Source organism: Ambystoma mexicanum, chromosome 10 (genome assembly GCF_040938575.1).
Source record: "Ambystoma mexicanum isolate Mex_15411 chromosome 10, UKY_AmexF1_1, whole genome shotgun sequence".
NCBI lineage: Eukaryota > Metazoa > Chordata > Amphibia > Caudata > Ambystomatidae > Ambystoma > Ambystoma mexicanum.
In genome coordinates, this window is record NC_090932.1 from 529219939 (window position 1) to 529242401 (window position 22463).

Below are 22463 nucleotides of genomic sequence, written 5' to 3' on the forward strand. Positions count from 1 at the left end.
CAATGCGGTACGGAGCCCGTCGAGGGGCATTGACGCCACGATCTCGTGCACAGCGCCCTCTGCCGAGAATTACTTTTTCCGAAGCAGCTAAGCTGGCGAGATACGAATATCATAAGATGAAGATATGTGGGAGGACACAATCCATTTGAAAAGTGCTTTTTGTGTTCCTGCTAGTTTTTGTCATGGGTTATTTTCAAAGACAAAAGCCGTGCTTTCTGTGGGTGAGTTCTTGCAACTTTCCTGGCATTGTACTTTCTCTTTTTGCTTTCGGGGACATACAGCATCTGGGGGATTTTTAATGTTGTCAAAGCCTCTGGGACTGAAGCATTAGATTCCTGGCGGCAGTGGTGCTCGACTTCTGATGAATTCACTGGGGATGCCAGATTCAGCCAAAACCTGATCAACCATAGGGCTGGCAAGACCTCTACAGAGTGAAGAAGAGGTCTTAATGACCCTCTTTTCTACTGTAACGACCTTGAGTGGGTGGAAAAGGAAATGGGTTCTGCCACTGAAGGACTGATGGAGGACACACCAAGAACATTGAAAGAGCTAGAGGCTACACAAATAGTAGAAAATGCAGAACAGGGTGCACAACTTTAGGTTGATACTGATGCTCTTCTACCACCAGCATCGAACCTGGTACAGAGACCCTTTAACCTATGTTGGAAAGTTGACAGATGAGGACCAATTCCCTTGCCAAATACAGCACTGGACCCCTTTCTTGTGCTCTAGTGGGGGCTGAGGAGGGCAATAGGGGAGGGAATCCAGGCATTAAATATATGTCTTTAAACCAATGACAGGAGGCAAGCATCCGCTGTTGGGCAACTTAGATATGTTTTACTTAAATGTTTCTAAAATTACCCAAAGAAAGTTGAGATTTGTCTTCTTTAAATAAAAATATGCTAGGCTGGGTTTCACACAACAAAAACAAAACCAATGTCCCCTTTGTTAACAAAAAAAAAAAGAAAGAGTAGCCAAAAAAGCTAATCTCTGACCCAACTACATGGTGCAATTACAGGATATGGTGGCTAGCCTGCAGAGGTTACATAGGAGAAGGTAGGTACCTATCAGCATAATGGAGGATTCTGAATACATTCTTAATGATTTTTTTGCTTAATGCATCACCTTTGGTGTCATTTTATGCCTGAGCTGCTGCAGAATCCAATCACATGGACGAAAGAGTATCAAAACCTTTGCTTTTCACAAGGTACTGTACGAGTGTGGTAGGAGGAGGCTGACACAGGTGGTATGGTTGTTGCTAAAGACTTACTTTGGCAAAAAATAAAGGAAACCCCTACCTGATCCTATTACTAAGAGGGGTTTCCCTGCATCAACTCAATACTAAGGATGTGTCAAAATGTTAGAATTCAAAGGTCCACCGTCCTGTGTCAAAAGCTATTTCCTTCCCTTCTAATAAACTAAAAGGTTGGTGAGTCTTCTTAATGCAGAAGAATGTTTCCTGTCTTGTGTGGAGTGGACTACCATGCCAGTAGTCTAAAGGGACTATATTCTGAGGGAGAGACTCCCCTTCTCAGGTTTCCGTTCTTTTCAAATGCAAAACACAAAATTCCAGATACAAAAAGGCTCAATTCAACAGCAAAGCAAAGTTCTGACTCACATCTTGGTGCCAAGAGAATGACTCGCTTCCCTTGGCTTCTAACATAATGTTCACAAACATAAGGGGGAATGACTCCCCTTCCCTGGCTTTCCTTAGGTGTATTGCAATGCCAAGAGAATGACTCCCTTCCCCTGGCCTTTATCACAATGTTCACAAACACCAGAAGGAAGCGCTCCCTTCCCCTGGCCTGTTAGGTGTCTTGCAATGTTCACAGCCCACCTAGTTCTATAAGTATGAAGATGACTTTGGAGCAGTTTATTATTCAGTGTGGGCCACAGACCCGTTATTTGCGACTCTTCTGGCCTTCAGGATCCCACCAACCGTACCGGCTAGCCGGATCTCTTCAGGGTTCTTACCAGCGACCTCTGGTTGTCTGTGGGCTTCTCCTCCCCACTCTGGCTTCTCACTGTCTCTCCAGTGGCTACGGTATCCTCGCCTCGTTACTCTATTCCTAGGCTGCATGTTTTTAGCTCTCCACGCACGCCAGCCCTCCAAGTCAGCTGGCTGTCTGTCTTGTTCTCTTCCTCCCTCGTTGGTCCAACGATGGCGGAGCTACCGGGGACGCCTGTGCCAGCAGCCAAGCGTCTCAGCCTCTGCCCTGCCAGCGTCTACGTTCCTTCAGCTCAATTCAAATGTCCCTGTTCCTCAGGAAGGGTCTAACAACTTGTGAAGTCCTCATTCCCTTTTTATCTTCAGCTTGAACTTGCTTGTTCCACATTGTCTAGGCCACTCATGTTGGTTCCGCTGGGCACTCTGCATTGCTCTGTGCCTCTTCCTCGTCTCAGTATTGATGCTCTCACTCTCAACTTAGTTACCAGTGTTGTTCTTTGTCCCAGATTCTGCATATGACTCAAATAGGTAGTCCATACATTTCCTCATCCCAGTACTTTTTAGCAATGTCAGGTCATCTACCCTACAGACGTACATGGAAGTGTGTGGGATTGTGGGACTCTAGTCTAGGAGGATGAGGGGGGGGGGACTATGCCTTGGGCATACCGTGTTCTTCCTGGACAGTCGTCCCTAGTCCCATAGGGGGGACCCTCCCCATGAGATCCACCCACTGAGTACCACCCCCTGGGGAGGGGGGGTGGGAAAGGCTATCAGGTAGCAGGCTCACCTCCCTGGCCTCATGGGAAGAGGCTACCCATAGGGGAAAAGGAATGAAATCCAACGATTCATCACAGTACAAACATCTTTTGCTGCTGTTTTTTGCTGTTATTATGCATCCTCTGTCTCACACTATTAGAACTAGGAGGAGCAATAATCTAATTTGTATTTAGGGAACAGAATTAAAAGTCTGCCTAGATGCTGGCGATCTTGCAGTCTTTACGGACCATCCCAGACACTCACCTCCTATTTGAATTAAAATTACATAAAATATGCAGCATTACCAGAACATGGAACAAATCAATCATAAGCAAGATTTGTATTTACTGATTTGTATTTATGGATGAAAAGGTTACTGCATCAAGCAAACGATTTACTAGAGAAAAACAAACTTGGCGAAAAAATCCATTTGTCATTGGGCTCTACATGACGACTGTTGTACACGGCAGAATGCTATTCAGTGGGTGAAGAGGACAGAACCACAATATACAGTATGTACCGTTTTTTCTAACATACATTAAGTATTGCAAGATAGAGAGATTTAGAGGAAAGTGACTGTTCAAGATAGTGTCCCTTGGATTCTAGAACTGCCAGCTTCAGGGATGGCTGCCTGAAGGCTGAGCTCCTGCACCTGGACTGAATCCCTACCCTACACTGTGATGGCTGAACCAACTTCACCTGATACAAAACAACCCGCTAAGAGGCAGAAGGGGACTGGTGAGAAATCCTCAGATGAGAGAGTGGATAAAATTCTGGACATGCTCACAAAGCTGACCTTGGATGTGAATGAGATCAAGGATAAGATGTCCAGTGCAGAAGAGAGATACTTGGAACTCACTTCAAACTTTAACAGAGTGGAGTCTCATCTGAGTAATGTGGATAACACAGTGGAAAGGATGGGAAACCAAATCAGGGACTTACAATCAAAAAATGAAAGACTGTTTCTGAAGCTCTCTGAACAGGAAAATTTTTCCAGACGGAACAATCTGAGGGTGGCTGGCCTTCCTGAGGACTTGGAGAGGGGCAAGCCACTTGAATTTATTGAGAGAGTTTTGGTTTCTATCCTCAAGCTGGATCCCAAGATTCATCTAGAATTGGAGAGGGCTCATAGGAGCTTGGGACCTAAGCCAGCGCAAGGCCAGCGATCCAGACATTTTGTGGTTAAGTTCCTGCGCTTTCCAACCAAAGAAATGGTGTTAAGGAAGGCCCGTGAATTACGTGACCTGACTTGGAATGGACACAGAGTGATGATATTTGGGGACCTCAGTCGGGATGTCTTGGATAAAAGAAGAGAGTTTAATATGGCCAAAGACAAAGCAAGACTGAAGAACCTCAAATACTACATGGTGTATCCTGCCATCTTCAGGGTGATCAAGGATGGCAGGTTGTTCTCCTTCAATGACAGCAAAGGAGCTGAGGCTTTTTTGAGTGACCTGGAAGGGACTGAAAACGGGAATGATCCTGAGCAGCCTATGGAGGCTATGGAGGCTACGGTGTCTGCTTCACAGAGAATACCAGCCAAAAAGAAGAGATAGACAAACTGGATTCTCAAAAGCGGTGGAGTTGGTTTTGTGGTTTTTAATGTATTTTATTCATTTTATTTGATTTTTATCTGATTGTCATCCACTTGCAATTATTTTAGATGTAACGATCGTTAAATTCAGTTGGGATAGATGTTTTCGTTTGAACACAGTCACGGGCCATTAGAGGAAAGGACATGGTGCTTTTGACGCTCCCGCACGTCGTCTCATGTCACGTGGACATGATTAATGAAGGCCGATGCGTATTACGAAGGATACGCATGTGAATGGAGGACGCTGTGCTGGGGGAATGGACTGGCGGTAGGTGAGACAATTCACATTCATGAATGAAATACTCGGAAATGCCCGCGACCGAGTTTCTTCCGCTTTCTCCCTTCCTTACCCTGCCTCCGGAGACGCCTGTACGCCTGTACGCGGCCTCTAACTGAAACCGGGTCTCCCACTTATACGCATCTACAGAGACCTTCCATGAGCCTTCGATTGTTCTGGCAGCATGAAGGTCAATGGGCACTGCCAGACGCTGTTAAAGCCTGCTTGGGGTGTCAAACGCTACAACAAGCCCATGTTTAAATGCGCTAGCTGTTATATATATATGTGGTCTATGGTGCGGAGGCAGAGATTAACGGCGCGCTCATGGAGACTTGCAACGCCCCCCCCTCTAACACTGCCTTATCATCCATTATACCATGATCAGTGATTTTATCTGACTTGATTGCTTTTATCTTGGTGACCGCAGCCTTGAAAATTCATATTGAAGGACATGGAATGAAATGTGTTAAAGCATAAGCAGGGGAAATGCAAACAGGCGTACATTATTGGTCTCAGTTACATGCAGGTGTCTTCTACTGTGGCTACGCACCTAAGTGGATTGAGTCAGATATTTTCCTGCCTTGTGTGGTCCATTTCTCTTAGGGTACATAGTACAGGGCATTTCATAATTGGCTGATTGATTATATATCCACAGCACGTGGAATACATATCTGAAATGGAGTGTTTGATACTGTTGTGGCTTAGGGAGAATGTGGTGGGTCAGGGGAATTCCTTTATTCTGATGGCAACTGGGTGGGTAATAGTATAATAGATTACTTATGACTCCAATGGTCCAAATGACTCGCTGTGGACCTTGCCATGCCTGGGCTGGAACCATTCTTAAGCGGGGGATTCTGAGATGACGTGGGTATTAAGCCTAATGGTATACGGTGTCTCTCATTAACTTGTGTAAGTGGATGTCGGGCATCATAAGTGTAGTCATTCACCTATGGTCTATTATTTAGTGAGAGTAATTGGGTTAATGGGATTGTAAGGACGAATATGCTCTGTGTTATTGGGGTGGTTACTGGGCCGCACACTGTGGAATTGATGTGGCGGACTTGAATGGGTTAAAGGAGGGTTGATGGGTTACTTTGATCTCCATGCTTTTCTGGGGTTCTTGTGGATAGTGTTAGTGGTTATAGGGGTGGAATATTAGTTATGATTGTCACTGCATATGCATTGGGTGTGGATTCTGGGGTAGTTGCAGTTCGAGACTTTACTGTTTTTTGTAAATAACTATACTCAACATCACCTTACAGTCTTGCGGGGTGTATCATTTGTTTTGCTATTGTGTGTTCATGTGCTTGCTATGTCTGTGTTTGTTTTGTATTGTTTTGTGTTGTTCTGTAGTGTTTGCATATTTCAGTTTGCTTGCTCCCCTCTAGTTTTGGTTTGGATTTTTCCAAGTTTAATAGGATTGGCCAATATGACTGGTTTTGATTTGAGTCCAAATGTCGTTGAGTGATTTGAGAATGTGTACCTGGAATGTTAAGGGCCTAAATATTCCGAGGAAGAGGAAGGAAGTGCTGAACAGACTGAGGAGGGAAAAGACGGATATTGCCCTCATCCAGGAAACTCATTTGTTGAACGAGTCTGTGCATCTACTCCAAAATAGATGGTTTACTAAGACCTTTTTTAATTGCTATGGTTCTAAATCAAGGGGGGTGGGTATACTGCTGCGCAAAGGCCTAATGTTTCAGGTGGAGAAAGTGGTAATGGATGATGAGGGGAGGATACTTCTTATTGATGTTACATATGAGGGTAGATTAATCACAATTGGTTCGGTTTACGGTCCATGTAGTAGTGGTGGCCCTTTTCTTAGGATGCTATCGACGCTATTGAGGGAGATGAGGGGAACATGTAATTTTAGGAGGAGACTTCAATAGTGTGATTGACGGTAAAATGGACCGTTCGGCGCAATGTAGATTTACTGCTGGAAACAATAGTAGATCCTTTAAAGAATTTGTGGATGCTCAGGATTTAATTGACGCTTGGAGATTTTTTAACCCTGCAGTGAGGGAGTTCTCCTTTTACTCACCGGTACATGACTCTCATTCGAGGATTGATTATTTTCTTATTTCTGAACGACTGGCTGAGAGTTTGAGGGAGGTAACTATAAAAGAAAGGAGTATTTCAGATCATTCTTTGATTATGATGCAGTTGAGTATGGGACAAGAAAGGTCGGGGTTCACTAGGTGGCGGCTTAAAACTCATATTTTAAAAGAACAGGGGATTGCTGATTCTCTGGACAGTTTCACAAGGGATTACTTTGACATTAATACTGGGACCGCATCTGATGTCATGGTCTGGGAGAGCTTCAAGGCGACTGTGAGAGGGGAACTGATGAATATTACATCGCGGGTGCGGAAAAAAACCTTGGCGGAGATTCAGGAGTTGGAAAGGGAACTAGAAAAGGTGCAGAAGGATTTTGCAGTGTCCAAGCGACCTGAGGATAAATTGTTGGTCGGACGGTTCGGGGACTTACTTAAACAGAAAATGGATGCCCAATATGAGAAGGGTATGTTTTTTATGAAGCAAAAGTTTTGGGAACAAGGTGACAAAAGTGGGAAACTGTTAGCGAATAGGTTACGGGGACTATCGGATGCTTCTTTTATCCAAAAACTAGTTGATGACAACGGTGTTCATATTAGTAAGAAAGATGAGATATGTAGTGGTTTTCGGACATTTTATGAAACTTTATATCAAGAAGATCAGTTCCCAAGTCAGGTAGACATGGACTCCTTTTTTGATAAAATTGTTATGCCAAATTTGAGTGTAGACCAAGCTGTGATGATGGATAGCCCTATTGAGGAAGAGGAAGTGTCAGTAGCTATTGGTCAGCTCAACAAGGGTAAATCACCAGGGATAGATGGCCTTCCGGTAGAGTTCTATCAGACACTGAGTGGGGTTCTTGTACCGTTCCTGTGCAATCTGTATAATGGGTTTATGCGGGATGGTTTGCTTTGTCCCACTATGAAGGAGGCTTGTGTAATTGTTATCCCGAAGCCGGGGAAAGACGGTAAGAGATGTGAGAATTATAGACCGATTTCGCTCCTGAATGTGGATCTGAAAATCTTCAGCAGGATTCTGACTAATAGGTTGAATATGTGCATAGGCAAACTGATCAGTGGATCACAGGTTGGTTTCATGAGAGGCAGATACGGTTATGATCATATAAGGACGTTGATAGATTTGATGGGCCTACCGAAGACGAAGACCAGGGATACCTTGTTGTTATTTATGGATGCAGAAAAGGCTTTTGACAGGGTCAATTGGTCCTTCCTTTACCACACACTCAAGAGAATGGGATTTGGGGACACTTTTATTAAGATCATCAGGGCAATGAATTCCAATATCAGTGCAAAGGTGTGGGTCAATGGAGTTATGTCCTCCTCTTTCTTGTTATCTAGGGGAACTAGGCAGGGTTGTCCATTGTCTCCGTATCTGTTCAATCTGGCCTTGGAACCTCTCATTCTATACTTGAAGCAAGAACAGGGCCTTCGGGGGCTTAGATTTGGAGACACGGAAATGAAAGTGCTATGCTACGCTGATGACATGACAGTGATAGTGTCTAATCCGGCTGAGGGATGTGTACTACTTAAACAGATGTTTGATGAGGTGGGACGTTTATCGGGCCATAGGATCAATTGGGGAAAGACTGTAGCATTTCCTTTGGATGTTAGTGTCCCGCGTGATGTCTTGGGCTCTTGGGACTGTCGCTGGGAGGTGGGTACAATGAAATACTTGGGTATACATCTAGTTCGGGATTTGAAAAGAATGACCGCTTTCAATGTGTCAAAGATACTGGAGGTAATTAAAAGGGACATATTGAGATGGGGCCGGTTGCAGTTGGGAATTTGGGCCAAGGTTAATGCTGTTAAAATGGTACTTTTGCCGAAGGTTCTATACATCATACAGTCCATTCCCTTGAAGTTTACGAGGAAAGTTATTGCTCCTATTGATAAAGTCTTCCGGGATTTTCTTTGGGGAGAAGGCAAGCGGCCCAAAATTCCTAAATTTATTTTGCATGGTCCAGTAAAGGATGGAGGATTTGGATTCCCGAACTTGATGAATTATTGCACAGGTTTTCTCTTGAAAAAATCGACCCCATATTTTTCTGAGGTTCATGAATATGTTCCCAATTGGTATATAATTGAGAGTTATCAGTTTTCGCCTTATGCGTTGAGAGACCTCTATTCAATGTCTAAGGAACAAGTTACTTACCTGTAACTGTTGTTCTCCAGCATGGGTCTGGCATGGATTCACATGCTCATGAATATTCCCCGTCGTCAGGCTGGGAATCCTCGGTAAAGAAAAAACCAGTATCAGTTTCGTTTCTGATCTGTCTTTCGTAGTAATAACCAATCACTGGTCTCTGCGTCATACTGACCACAGCCAATGACTGCCCTCTACCTAAGCACCGCCTCTGGCAGCCATCTTCAGATTTGGAAGCAAGTGAAGTGGCAGTATGACCAAGTGAAGAGCCGCAGAGGGGTAGGCGGGAGGGTTCGCATGTGAATCCATGCCAGACCCATGCTGGAGAACAACAGTTACAGGCAAGTAACTTGTTCCTTCTCCAGCATGGGGTCTGGCATGGATTCACATGCTCATGAATAAAGAATACATAGCAGTACACACATGCACAACCACGGGAGGTGGCAAAGGCTCAACATTAAGCATCACATCAACTCAACATTAAGCATCTTACCTCCTCACCAGGCTCACCTCAGGCGAACAGGTTGCGCAGCACTGCTTGGCCGACCCTGGACTCTTCCCTGGAATCCCGGTCGACGCAGTAGAATTTCGTGAAGGTGTGCGTCGACCTCCACGTAGCAGCCCTGCATATGTCCAGCAGGGGCACACCAGATAGGAACGCCGTGGTAGCTGCGATCGCTCTGGTGGAATGGGCTCTCGGACGGCCAGGCAGCGGTCGGTTTGCCAACCGGTGACAGCACATGATACAGCCGGAGAGCCATCTGGAGATGGAAGCCTTCGAGAGAGCCTTCCCCTGATTGACAGGTCCAAAGTTCACAAAGAGTTGTGACGTCTTCCGAAAACCCTTCGTGCGGTCCACGTAGAACTTCAGCGCTCTAGCTACATCCAGCGAGTGCAAAGTCCTCTCAGCCGGCGACGAAGGCGACGGGAAGAACACAGGTAACACCAAGGGTTCGTTGAGATGGAAGTCCGACGGTACCTTGGGCATGAAGGAGGGGTGCGTCCTGAGCACTACCCTCGTGTCGTGGAAAATCAAGTACGGGGCCTTCCAGGAAAGGGCCTGGATCTCTCCCACTCGTCGTGCGGATGTGATGGCCACAAGAAAAGCTGTTTTCCACGATAGAAACTTCAACGGGGCCGAGTGCAGAGGCTCGAACGGAGGTCCCATGAGCTTGGTCAGCACCACGTTGAGCTCCCACGCCGGGGCCGGAGCCTTCACCGGCGGGAACGATCTGAACAGTCCCTTCATGAACTCTTTCACCAGACGATGAGACCACAAGGACGCCCGCCCCGTGGTTCTGGTGTATCGGGAGATCGCAGCAAGATGAATCTTGATGGACGCGTGTGCCAGACCAGCTTTGGCCAGCGTCAGCAGGTACGGCAGTACTTGGGGAGCCGTAATCCGTAGAGGGTTAATCTTCTGTGCGTGGCACCAGACAGAGAACCTCTTCCATTTGTGTCCGTAGCATTTAAGAGTCGAGGACGCCCTGGCCTTTGCAAGAACCTCTCTGCAATCGGCCGGTATGTCGTATCCTCCAAACTCTAGCGCTGCAGGAGCCAGGCCTGCAAGTTCAGCGACTTCGGGTTGTGGTGGAGGATGGCGCCTCCTTCCCTGGAGAGTAGATCCGCGTCCGCCGGCAGCTTGATCGGCGGGGACGCTGACAAGTCCAGAAGGTCCGGGAACCATATCTGCCTCGGCCACGCAGGTGCGACGAGGATCATCCTGCACCGTGACCTCTTGAGCTGGTTGACGAGCCGGATTAGCAGAGGCAAGGGAGGGAACGCGTAGAGGAACAGGCCCTCCCAGGGGAACGAGAAAGCATCGCCCATGCTCCTCGTCTGGGGAAACCTGCTGGCGAACCTCCGGCACTTGGTGTTCGTCGCCGTCGCGAACAGGTCGATCTGGGGTGTGCCCCACCGTCGGAAGAGGCGATCCACTAGATCCTGCCGTAGCTCCCACTCGTGGCACGAGCGCAGCTCCCTGCTGAGTGAGTCGGCGATGGTGTTTTTTATCCCTGCCAGATGAAACAGCACCAGAAATATCCTTTGGGCGACGGCCCAATGCCACAGGTCCTGCGCCTCCTTGGACAGTGCTGGGGACCTGGTTCCGCCCTGTTTCCTGATGTAAAACATGGTGGTGGTGTTGTCGGTGAAGATCCTCACCACCTTGCCCTTGAGGGACGGAAGGAAGGACCTGATGGCCCAAAACACTGCACGGAGCTCCAGGACGTTGATATGTAGGGATTTCTCCGTCGGGAGCCAAAGGCCTCTTGCGTGCAGATTTTCGGTGTGCGCTCCCCACCCTTCCAGGGAGGCATCCGTGGTCACTGTCTCCTGGTGGGCTGGGGTCTGGAAGTCCATGCCTGCCGTCAGATGCGCGCGGGTGCCCCACCACCGGATCGCTCGTCGGAAACTCTCGTCGAGTGTGATCCTTTCCTCGAAGCTGCCCGTCGTTTGGATCCAGCGCGCGTCCAGGAAATCCTGCAACGGGCGCATCCGGAGCCTGCACATGGGAATGAGGTAGATGCAGGAAGACATCATTCCGAGGAGAGACTTGATGGACCTCACCTTGGCCGCGTCGGCCACCAACATCCGCTGCACCTTGCCCAGGATGGTCCTGGTCCTCTCCTCCGACGGGGAGGCCAGAAGGGACACTGTGTTGAGCCTCGCTCCCAGAAACAGAGCGTCTTGCCCGGGTACCAGGTGGGATTTGGCGTAGTTCACGGAGAATCCCAAGTCCGTGAGAAGTTGGACGGTCCTTGCCGTGTGAACCACGGCGAGCTCCCTCGTCTTGGCTCGGATGAGCCAGTCGTCCAGGTAGGGGTAGACGTGGATCCCTTCGCGGCGCAGCTGCGCCGCCACCTGTGCGAGGCACTTGGTGAACACCCTGGGTACCGACCGTAGTCCGAAGGGGAGGGCTTTGAACTGGTAATGACGCCCTTGGACCACAAACCTGAGGAATTTTCGGTGCCCCTTTAGGATAGGAATATGGAAGTAGGCATCCTCCAAATCCAACGACGACAGGAAGTCTCCTTCCTCCAGCTGACCCAGGACGTGCTGGAGGGTGACCATCCGGAACTTTTGCGCCTTGATGAACTTGTTCAGACGTCGCAGGTCCAGGATGGGGCGCCATCCCCCCGTCGTCTTCTTCACGAGGAAGTATCTCGAGTAAACTCCGGAGCCCCAAAGCCTCTTTGGGACGAGTTCGATGGCACCCTTCCTGAGCATCGCCTTTACCTCCAGGAGAAGTTGAGGGACGTGAACTTCTTTCCTGGCCACGGGGGGGACGCGCAGACACCTTCTTTGAAACTCGAGCGCGTGGCCCCGGGCCAAGGCGTCCAGCACCCAACGGTCGGTGGAGATGGACTCCCACACGCTGATGAAGCTCGCCAGCCGGCCTCCCACCGGGGTGCTTCGGTGGGGGCCCGACCCCACGGCCGGTTCAATCCTGCTTCGACGAGGCTTTGCCGCCTTGACCTCCTTGGCGACGACAGCGGGGTCCGCCAGACTTGCCTCGTCCTCTGTAGGCCTCCTGAGACGACGAGCAGGCCGCTTGACGGTAGGTGGAGAAACCGCCGCCGGAACCTTTGGAGGCGCCCTTGCCTCCGCTGCTCCGAAAGGGCGTCCGTCGTTGTTGCAGAACTCCAAGGGCCCGGGCCGTCTCGGTGTCCGCTTTAATGGCCTGAAGGGAATCGTCCACTGTTTTCCCGAACAGGTTGTTCCCATCGAAGGGCATGTCCAGGACTCTGGTCTGAACGTCTTGACGGAAGTCCGTACCCTTGAGCCATCCACGCCGCCTAAGGCAAACGCCGTTGCCCAACTGGCGGAACCCAGTGTCGGCGATGTCCGTCGCAACAGTAATGGCGTGGTCCGAAGCCACCTCACCTTCCTGCAGGATCTCCAGGGCCTCTGCCCTCTTGTCGTCCGGCAAGAAGTCCAGCAGGGGAGCCAGTTTGTACCAGAGCTCCCTGTCGTAGCGGGCCACGATAGCCAAGGCGTTGGCCGCTTTAATCGTCGTCGCTGCAGACGAGATGACTCTGCGTCCCATAGCGTCCAATTTCTTTCCCTCGCCGTCCGGTGGGGAAGTCGATGTGGAGGCCGCACCCCCCCCGCTTTTTTCCTGGCCGCCGCAGAGACGACGGAGTCCGGGGTAGGCTGCGCCCGGAGGCACAGGGGGGCCGTGTCCGGGACCCGGTACTTTTTCTCGTACCGGTCTCTTCTGGCTGGCGTCGTGGAAGGGTTCTTGAGGAGGGTGAGGCCCTCATCCCAAATGTCGTCCAATAGAGGCACTGCGAGGACCGTATTCCTCTTGGCCTCGCGCCGCTGATAAAGGAAACCTTCCTTCTTCTTCTCCTCAGGGCAGAGTTGGAAAAGCTCGGATGCCCTGGTGATCATGGAGTGGAACGATCCAATCTCGTCGGGCGGAGAAGCCCTGGTGGGAGGCGACGACGGTACAGCCTCGTCGTATACCTCGTCGTCCGTACCCGTCGCTGCCGTGTCAGTCCCCGTATCATCCCCTCGGGTGGACGGGGAGGAGGGCTGGAAGGGGCGCGACGGCTGAAAAGGAGGCGGGGGGTGGATCCTTCTTTTCTTTGTAGTGGGAACACCAGAAGGTCCCGGTTCTGGGTCCCCCGACGGGAGAGGTTCCGTCGGCAACGGTAGTCTCGTCCTCATCTCTGAGCATAAGGACTGTATAGCCAACAAAATGGCCGCCGAGTTGTCTCGCGGCGCTGGCAGAGGGGATCCGATGGGCGATCTGAAAAAAATAGCACTAACGCTCGAGAGCAATAGCACGAGGATCCCAACACATGAACGTGCGGTAAAAATCTGAAGATGGCTGCCAGAGTCGGGGCTTAGGTAGAGGGCAGTCATTGGCTGTGGTCAGTATGACGCAGAGATCAGTGATTGGTTGTTACTACGAAAGACAGATCAGAAACGAAACTGATACTGGTTTTTTCTTTACCGAGGATTCCCAGCCTGACGACGGGGAATATTCATGAGCATGTCAATCCATGCCAGACCCCATGCTGGAGAAAGTAAAATACTTTCAACATTCTCAGCCATGCAACTTCCAAACAGGGTGTAAATAGATTAAATGTGACAGGATTCTATTTGAAGAAAGAGAAATGTGAATTCAACATAGAAAAATGTGACTTATTGGGGTTCTCCATGTCAGCCAAACGAGTTGAGCCCAACACAAGTCTGATAAATGATACAGAGAAAGCACCTGAACCAACAAAGATTAGCTGAAATCGTTCATGTGAATCGTGGAGAATTATGCACACTTTGTAGATGGATTTGTGACAAAAACAGAATGTCTAAGGAAACTGTTGAGAAAAGGTGAGTCTCTTATGCATATGAATGGGCAAAGCAGTGCAGGAAAGCACTTCACACGATAAAAATTGACATTTCCTATGCACTAAATCTGAAACCTTTGAACACAAATCACAATACGATTGCAGTGGACACCAGCACTTATGGAATATGAGCACCCCTAATGCAAACCGGAAAGGAAGAAATGTATACTGAGGGATTCGCATCAGAAGCATCGACAGAGACAGACCAGCATTATTCTGTCAGAGAAAAATTCTGGCATGCACTTTGGCAGTAAATCATTTCAAGACTTGTGTGTGAAAGGCATTTCAGGGTCTGGACCAATAAAAACCATTAGTAAACATTTTAGGACAGAGGAAAACAGGACATCCAACTCCCCCTTCGGAAAGACTGGCATCAAAGATGCAAGAGTCCAGCTTCAAAATTGAACACATACCATGGTGGCAAAAATGTCAGGTTAACTCCTTGTGAAGGTTAAATGGAAGAAAAGACACCAACAACGTATACCTGAAGGAAGAAAACAATAGCAGACAGCGGAGCATGTCAAGGCAGTGACATCACTAAAGACAAACACAGTATTACAAAAGGAAATAGAATATACAGAAAACGAATGGTCCAGAGAAAAATCACTACCGCGGCAGAGGAATAGCTACTGCATGTTATCAGCAGAGATGCACATTCACAATTAATTTGTCATGAGAGAGAAAAATGAAGATTCTCAATGAGAACACTAAGAACAAGAATCAGATACCTACAGTACGAAGGACACACAGGAATCACCCTGACAAAGTAAGAGAATAACATTGGTGGTTCTTAATGGACACAAATAGTGTATTTGCACGGTATGCAAAGGAGATGGCAAAAGGTTGATTAACAGGCCCACTATTCTTATGAATGTGAATTGGCAGGAGGAACAATGGACTCAAATAGGAGTCAAAATCATAGGACGAATTGACTACATGCCTGAATATCACAAGTAGGCTACGGATCTAGTAGGCTAAAAGTCAAAATGGATCGAGCCGAAACTCATGAAAGATCTCAACAAAAATCACAATCATATTTTTTGATTAACTGTTTCGAAGAGACGATAAACCTAAATATCTAGTCATGTACAACAGCGTGCCATTAACCTCTGAGGAAATAAGGCACTATCTATAAAGAAATGACATAAAACACAAAAAGACCATATTCTACCCGCGAGAGAAAAAGGAACCGAGAGAACATCATATCTGTCATGAACCGTTGTCTGCGTCCCTTCTGGACTTTCTGGTCCCTGACCCATAGGGGATTGAATACAGTGATCTTTCCAACATGGCCACTTGAAACGGAACGCTGCTGGCCAGTCTCTACGCTCCACGCTGTATGCTCTACAAAACAGACACGCCCCCGCAGCTCTGCGCATCTCAACGCTACCGCTTGCTGTAGTTGGACATGTGTTGCAGGCGTTCGCGCAGGGCTGTCTTCTGATTCCTGGTTCCCGGTTCCTTGAATTCCCTCTCCTTCCTCCCATTCCTCTACCTTACCTCCGAACTTCCTGGATTTTCATTTGTGCTCGGGTCACAGCGTTCCGTGCCTCCGAGTGCGAGCATCATTCCTTCCTGGTATCCGCCCTGGACTTTTCAACGTACCCGGGAGTCGGATTGCGAACCTCACGCTGGAATCCGAGGACCAGCGCACAGGTTTGTACAAATCCCAGACCGTGAGAAAGAAGACATCACAGAAGGTTGCAAGGAAACAACAAAAGCAGGCGAGAAGGGGAGAGACTTGTGACAATATCAACAGAAGGAACAAGAGAATAAAGAGCAGCATGCCCTGAAGGACAGAGAACTTTGCGTTTACGACAAGGTGGAGGAAAGAAGAGTCAGCGGCCTGAATGGAGAACTCCAAGGCCACTGAGTATGGAGCCACAGAGGGAACAGACCTCGTTCACGGGGAGGGGGGAAGTGATAGAGGAAAAGGTACTAGAGATTGAAGTCTGAGAAACCACTGTGAGTAGGTATTGTCCCATGAGGAGAGAGAAACAAGGACTATGCACTGCAGTAACTTCTTAATTTTTTATAACAAAAGGGGATAATGTAGTGATGTCACTTCGAGAGCGGGCCATAATGGCCATCAACTGGTGGAAACAGGCAAGGGAGTCTGGAGGGAAAAGACAGAAGGAAGCTGCATGAAGCTATGGGCTCCCTTTAAATGATGCACCTGCAATTTGTTAAATCTAGATATAAATCGTACACTTGCAACTCACAGTGGAAGGATAATTTATAAAGCATTACTCTGCACTATTTTTCTACTTGAACTTTTAAGAGACGCCTGGCCTGTTTGAGTAGACAATCAGACGTGATCACGTTTTTTGAACCTGTCATGAAAGGTACAATTTATTATAAAAAGTTGTGCCAACTAGAATATCAATCAACAGTCAAACTTTTGACTAAAATAAAAATATTAAAATATAAAGACAAGTTTATCTTAAAGAGCAAAGCAGGTTGCAATACCTCAATTCTTTTGAATGAAATCTATGATTCTTAAGTACAAACCAATCCAATGTCAACTCTTTAATACAATATGTTGCAAAAATCAAACAAGGTATTCTCTCTGTTAGAATATCCTCTATTACTGGACTATTGCAAAATAAATAATCTAACTTCAAATGTCTGAAAGTGAATATTTGATTCTAAATATGTGCTTTTGTGGCATATACTGAGAAAGAGCAGTACTAACCCTCATCTTTATTTTTACAGTAGGGAAAATCAAGTCGGGTGCCTGGACAGCACAAGCTTCTTTGGACTCTACGAAGCTGTGCTGCGCCTAATTCTGCACCATAAAAACAGAGTCACCAGGTTTTCAGGATAACCACTATGTACGTAACTCAGTTAAAGATGCACTGTATATTCCACATAGCTATCCTGAAAGATTGGAATGGATTTGGTGTCTTGGGGTGTGGCGTTCGATATCCATAGACTGATTTGTTTACATTATCAGCAGCAGAGCACAATGATTGAAGACATGATTAAATATGTTTACATTTAGGAACTCATTCAGCACAGATGTTTACAGCACATCAATCCACTTTAGTGGCCCACAGAGAACACCATTCTGCCTAAGGCGTAGACAAACCCTGATTAAGTCCGAACCAACGATCAGTAGACCCTATTGGCCTGGCAAGTACCATACCTGCCGAAAGATGTAGCTCATTAGAGGTTCGTCCAAGTTGGGTTGATGATCAATGAACTCAAATAGGTCCAGGCCGGCTCCATGCTGCTCCATGACCAGCTGGAAGAAGCTTTGGTTCTCAAATACATCCAGTACCTGGTGGAAACAATAGCAAAAAATGTGCATGTCAGTACCACAGTTTATCCTTTGCTCCTGAATTACAAGCAGTCTTTTCCAGTCTCCAGCAGTGAGACAATCCTGTGCTACTGGGTTGGGAAGAGAATCTGCACTCTCCAAACATTGAAAAAACAAAGGGAGGAGACACATGTTAAGAGTCAAGTCAAGTCTTGGTCAATCACCACTAACCAAGAGAAAGGAAGCTCAGAAACCAGATTCATTTGGGGTGGCGCATTCAGAGGTGTTGTAAAACACGTCTTTATTTTTGCCACTGTCTTCCCCCTTTTACTTGTTTGGAGCTAAACAGAAGAATTTTAGCATTGTTTATTATAATTAAAGAGGACATTTTAAAGTTGTGGATGCTGGGATTGAGTACTACAAAGCAATTTTTTCTGACTGAGTGCGACTCGGCTACACCCGTGTCTTTACACCAGTGAAACTTGGATATATAAATATATACGCACATATATAGATTAAGGGGTGGGCACAGTCCTATAGTTAAGGAACAAGTTACTTACCTGTAACTGTTGTTCTCCAGCATGGGTCTGGCATGGATTCACATGCTCATGAATATTCCCCGTCGTCAGGCTGGGAATCCTCGGTAAAGAAAAAATCAGTTTAGTTTCTCAACTGTCTTTCTCCTAATAACCAGTCACTGGTCTCTGGGTCATACTGCCCCCAGCCAATGACTGCCCTCTACCTAAGCCCCTCCTCTGGCAGCCATCTTCCGATTTGGTAGCACGTAAAGTGGCAGTAGGATCAAGAGAAGAGCCGCAGAGGGGTAGCAGGGAGGGTTTGCATGTGAATCCATGCAAGACCCATGCTGGAGAACAACAGTTACAGGTAAGTAAATTGTTCCTTCTCCAGCATGGGGTCTGGCATGGATTCACATGCTCATTTATATAAGATTACATAGCAGTACACACATGCACAGCCACGAGAGGTGGCAAGTTTCAACATTAAGCATTACATCAACTCAACATTAAGCATCTCTTACCTCCTCACCAGGCCCACCTTCAGGCGAACAGGATGCGCAGCACTGCCTGGCCGACTCTGGACACCTCCCTGGAATCCTGGTCGACGCAGTAGAATCTCGTGAAGGTGTGTGTCGACCTCCACGCAGCAGCCCTGCAGATGTCCAGAAGGGGCACACCAGCAGGAACGCAGTGGTAGCAGCGATCACTCGGGTTGAATGGGCTCTCAGACAGCCGGGCAACGGTCAGTTTCCCAACCGGTGACAGTGCATGATGCAGCCGGAGAGCCACCTGGAACTGGAAGCCTTCGAGAGGGCCTTCCCTTGGTTCACAGGTCCAAAATTCACAAACAGTTGTGATGTCTTCCGAAGGCTCTTCGTGCGGTCCACGTAGAACTTCAGCGCTCTAGCTACATCCAGCGAGTGCAAAGTCCTCTCGGCCGGCGACGAAGGCGACGGGGAGAAAACAGGTAACACCAAGGGCTCGTTGAGATGGAAGTCCGACGGCACCTTGGGCATGAAGGAGGGGTGCGTCCTCAGTACCACCCTCGTCTTATGGAATGTCAGGTAGGGTGGTTTACAGGAGAGGGCCTGGATCTCTCCCACTCGTCGTGCAGAAGTGATGGCCACAAGAAACGCTGTCTTCCATAATAGGAACTTCAACGGTGCCGAATGCAGAGGCTCGAATGGCGGCCCCATAAGCCTGCTCAGCACCACGTTGAGCTCGCACGCCGGGGCTGGAGCCTTCACCGATGGGAATGACCGGAACAGTCCTTTCATAAACTCCTTCACCAGGCGATGAGACCACAGAGATGATCGCCCCGGAGTTCTGGTGTAGCGGGAAATCGCTGCTAGAGGGATCTTGATGGAGGCATGAGCTAGCCCTGCCTTGGCCAGCGACAGTCGATACGGCAGCACTTGGGGGGCCGTAATCCGCAGAGGGTTAATCTTCTGTGCACGGCACCAGACAGAGAACCTCTTCCATTCGTGTCCATAGCACTTGAGGGTCGAGGACACCCTGGCCTTTGCAAGCCCCTCCTTGCAGTACGCCGGGATATCGTACCCTCCAAACTCTAGTGCTGCAGGAGCCAGGCCTGCAGGTTCAGCGACCCCGGGTCGTGGTGGAGGATGGCGCCTCCTTCTCTGGTGAGAAGATCCGCATCCGTCGGCAGTTTGCCGGGGGGGGGGGGGGACGCTGACATGTCCAGAAGGTTCGGGAACCAGATCTGCCATCGCCTGTGCGACGAGGACCATCCTGCACTGGGACCGTCTGAGTTGATTGATGAGTCGCAGTGGCAACGGTGGGAACGCATACAGGAACAGGCCGTCCCAGGGGAATGAGAAGGCATCGAACATGCTCCCCGGCTGGGGAAACCTGCTGGCGAACCTCCGGCACTTGGTGTTCGTCATCGTCGTGAATAGGTCGATCTGGGGATTGCCCCATCGTTGGAATAGCAGATTCAATGGATCCTGCCGCAGTTCCCACTCGCGGCACGAGCGCAGTTCCCTGCTGAGTGAGTCGGCAATCGTGTTCTTTATTCGTACCAGAAACATCCCTTGGGCGACGGCCCAGTGCCACAGATCATGGGCCTCTTTGGATAGGGCTGGGGATCGGATGCCTCCCCGCTTCCGGATGTAGAACATTGGGGTGGTGTTGTCGGTGAAGATCCTCACCACTTTGCCCTTGAGGGAAGGAAGGAATGACCTGAGGGCCCAGAACACGGCTCGGAGCTGCAGGACGTTGATTTGTAGTGACCTCCCCTCCGGGAGCCAAAGGCCTCTTGTGTGGAGATCTCCGGTGTGCACTCCCCATCCCTCCAGGGAGGCGTCCGTCGTTACTGTCTCCTGATGTGCCGGGGTCTGGAAGTCCATACCCGCCGCCAAATGCGCGGGCGCCCCACCACCAGATCGCTTGGCGGAAGGTCTCGTTGAGCGAGATCCTGTCTTCGAAGCTGCCCGCCACTTGCATCCAACGGGTGTCGAGCAACTCTTGCAGTGGACGCATCCGCAGCCTGCACAGGCGCACGAGGTAGATGCACGGACATCATGCCGAGCAGGGACTTGATGGACCTCACCCTGGCCACGTCCATGGTCGACAGCCGTTGCACCTTGCCCTGGATGGCCTTCCTCCTTTCTTCCGACGGAGAAGCCAATCGCGCCACTGTGTCGAGCCTGGCTCCCAGGAACAGGGCGACTTGCGACGGTACCAAGTGGCATTTCGCAAAGTTGATCGAGAATCCCAGATCCGTGAGCAGTTGGACGGTCTTCGCTGTGTGCACGACGGCGAGTTCTCTTGTCTTTGCTCGGATGAGCCAACTGTCCAGGTAGGGGTAGACGTGGATCCCCTGCAGGCACAGCCGCACCACCACTGGTGCTAGGCACTTGGTGAACACTCTAAGTGCCAACTTCAATCCGAAGGGGAGGGCCTTGAACTGATAGTGTCGCTGTTGAACCACGAATCGCAGGAACTTTCGATGTCCTTTTAGAATGGGGATGTGAAAGTAGGCATCCTCCAAGTCCAGCAACGATAGGAAGTCGCCTTCCTCCAGCTGTCCCAGTACGTGCTGGAGGGTGAACATCCAGAACTTCTGGGACTTGATGTACTTGTTTAGACGAAGTTCCAGGATGGGTCACCAGCCGCTGGTCTTCTTTCTTACGAGGAAGTATCAAGAGTACACTCCGGAGCCCCGGAGCCTCTTTGGGACGAGCTCAATAGCTCTTTTCTTCAGCATCGCCCTCACTTCCAGCAGCAGTTGAGGGAAGTGGTTTTCCTTCCTGGCCACGTGTGGAGTGTGGGGAAACTCTAGAGTGTGCCCGCAGGCCAGGGCATCCAGCACCCAATGGTCGGTGGAAATGGACTCCCACACGCTGACGAACTTCACCAGCCGGCCTCCCACTGAGGTGCTGAGGTGGGGCCTCGACGCTACGGCCGGTTCAGTCCTGCTTGGCAGCGGCCTTGCCTCCTTGGCGACGCGGACGAGATCCTCCTGTCTTGCCGCTTCCTCTGTAGGCGTCCTGCAACGAGGAGCGGGCCACCTGGCGGTACGAGGAGCCGCCGCCGAATCCTTTGGAGGCACCTTGCTTGCCTCCAGAGTTCCGAAAGGGCGGCCGTCGTTGAAGAACACCCAAGGCCCGTGCTGTCTCCGTGTCGGCCTTGAAGGCCTGCAGTGACTCGTCCACTGTCTTGCCAAACAGGTTGTTCCCGTCAAAAGGCATGTCCAGAACCCTGGTCTGCACGTCTTGGCGGAAATCAGTTGCCTTGAGCCAACCTTGCCGGCAGAGGCAAACACTGTTGCCCATCTGGCAAAACCGGTGTCAGCAATGTCCGTGGCCACCGTTAATGCATGGTCCGACGCCACCTCGCCTTCCTGTAAGATCTCCAGGGCCTTAGCACTCTTGTCATCCGGGAGGAAGTCCAGCAGGGGCGCGATCTTAAACAACAGCTCCCTGTCATAGCGAGCCACAATCCCGAGGGCGTTGGGCGCTTTAATCGTCGTTGCCGCCAACGAGATGACCCGCCGTCCCATGGCATCCAGTTTCTTCCCCTCACCGTCCGGGGGGGAGGTCGAAGTTGAAGCCGTCGCCCTGGCGCAGATGACCGAATCTGGGGACGGCTGGGCCCTAAGGCACATGGGGGCGGACCCCGGGACCCGGTACTTCTTTTCGTACCGGTCTCTCTCAGCAGGAGTCGTGGACGGGTTCTTCAGGAGCGCCAGCCCCTCGTCCCAGATGTCGTCCAGTAATGGAACGAGAGGACCGTCTTCCTCTTGGGCTCACGCCGTTGATAGAGGAAACCTTCCTTCTGTTCTTCGGGGCAGAGCTGGAAGAGCTTGGATGCCCTGGCGATCATGGCGTGGAAGGAGCCAATTTCGTCGGGTGGGGAGATCCGAGGGGGTGGTGATGGAAGGCCCATCCCGTCGTCACGACCGTCGTCATCCGTCCCCTTCGTGGCCGTCTCCGTTCCCGTATCATCCCTCGGATCAGGGAAAGGAGATGAAGGCTGCGAAGGCCGTGAAGGCTGGAAGGAAGGGGGGGG

The 22463-nt window shown here is 49.7% G+C and overlaps 1 protein-coding gene across 6 annotated transcripts in view; it reads right to left on the reverse strand.

The window, feature by feature from the left end:
* The window catches only part of PASK (PAS domain containing serine/threonine kinase), a 2072978-nt gene that overhangs the window by 518140 nt on the left and 1532375 nt on the right, over positions 1-22463 (reverse strand). For all 6 annotated transcript variants that reach the window (XM_069618098.1, XM_069618099.1, XM_069618096.1 and 3 more), the window contains one exon: positions 17299-17433. In XM_069618098.1, coding sequence (XP_069474199.1) covers positions 17299-17433 — 135 coding nt within the window. The remainder of the gene's footprint in view (positions 1-17298; positions 17434-22463) is intronic.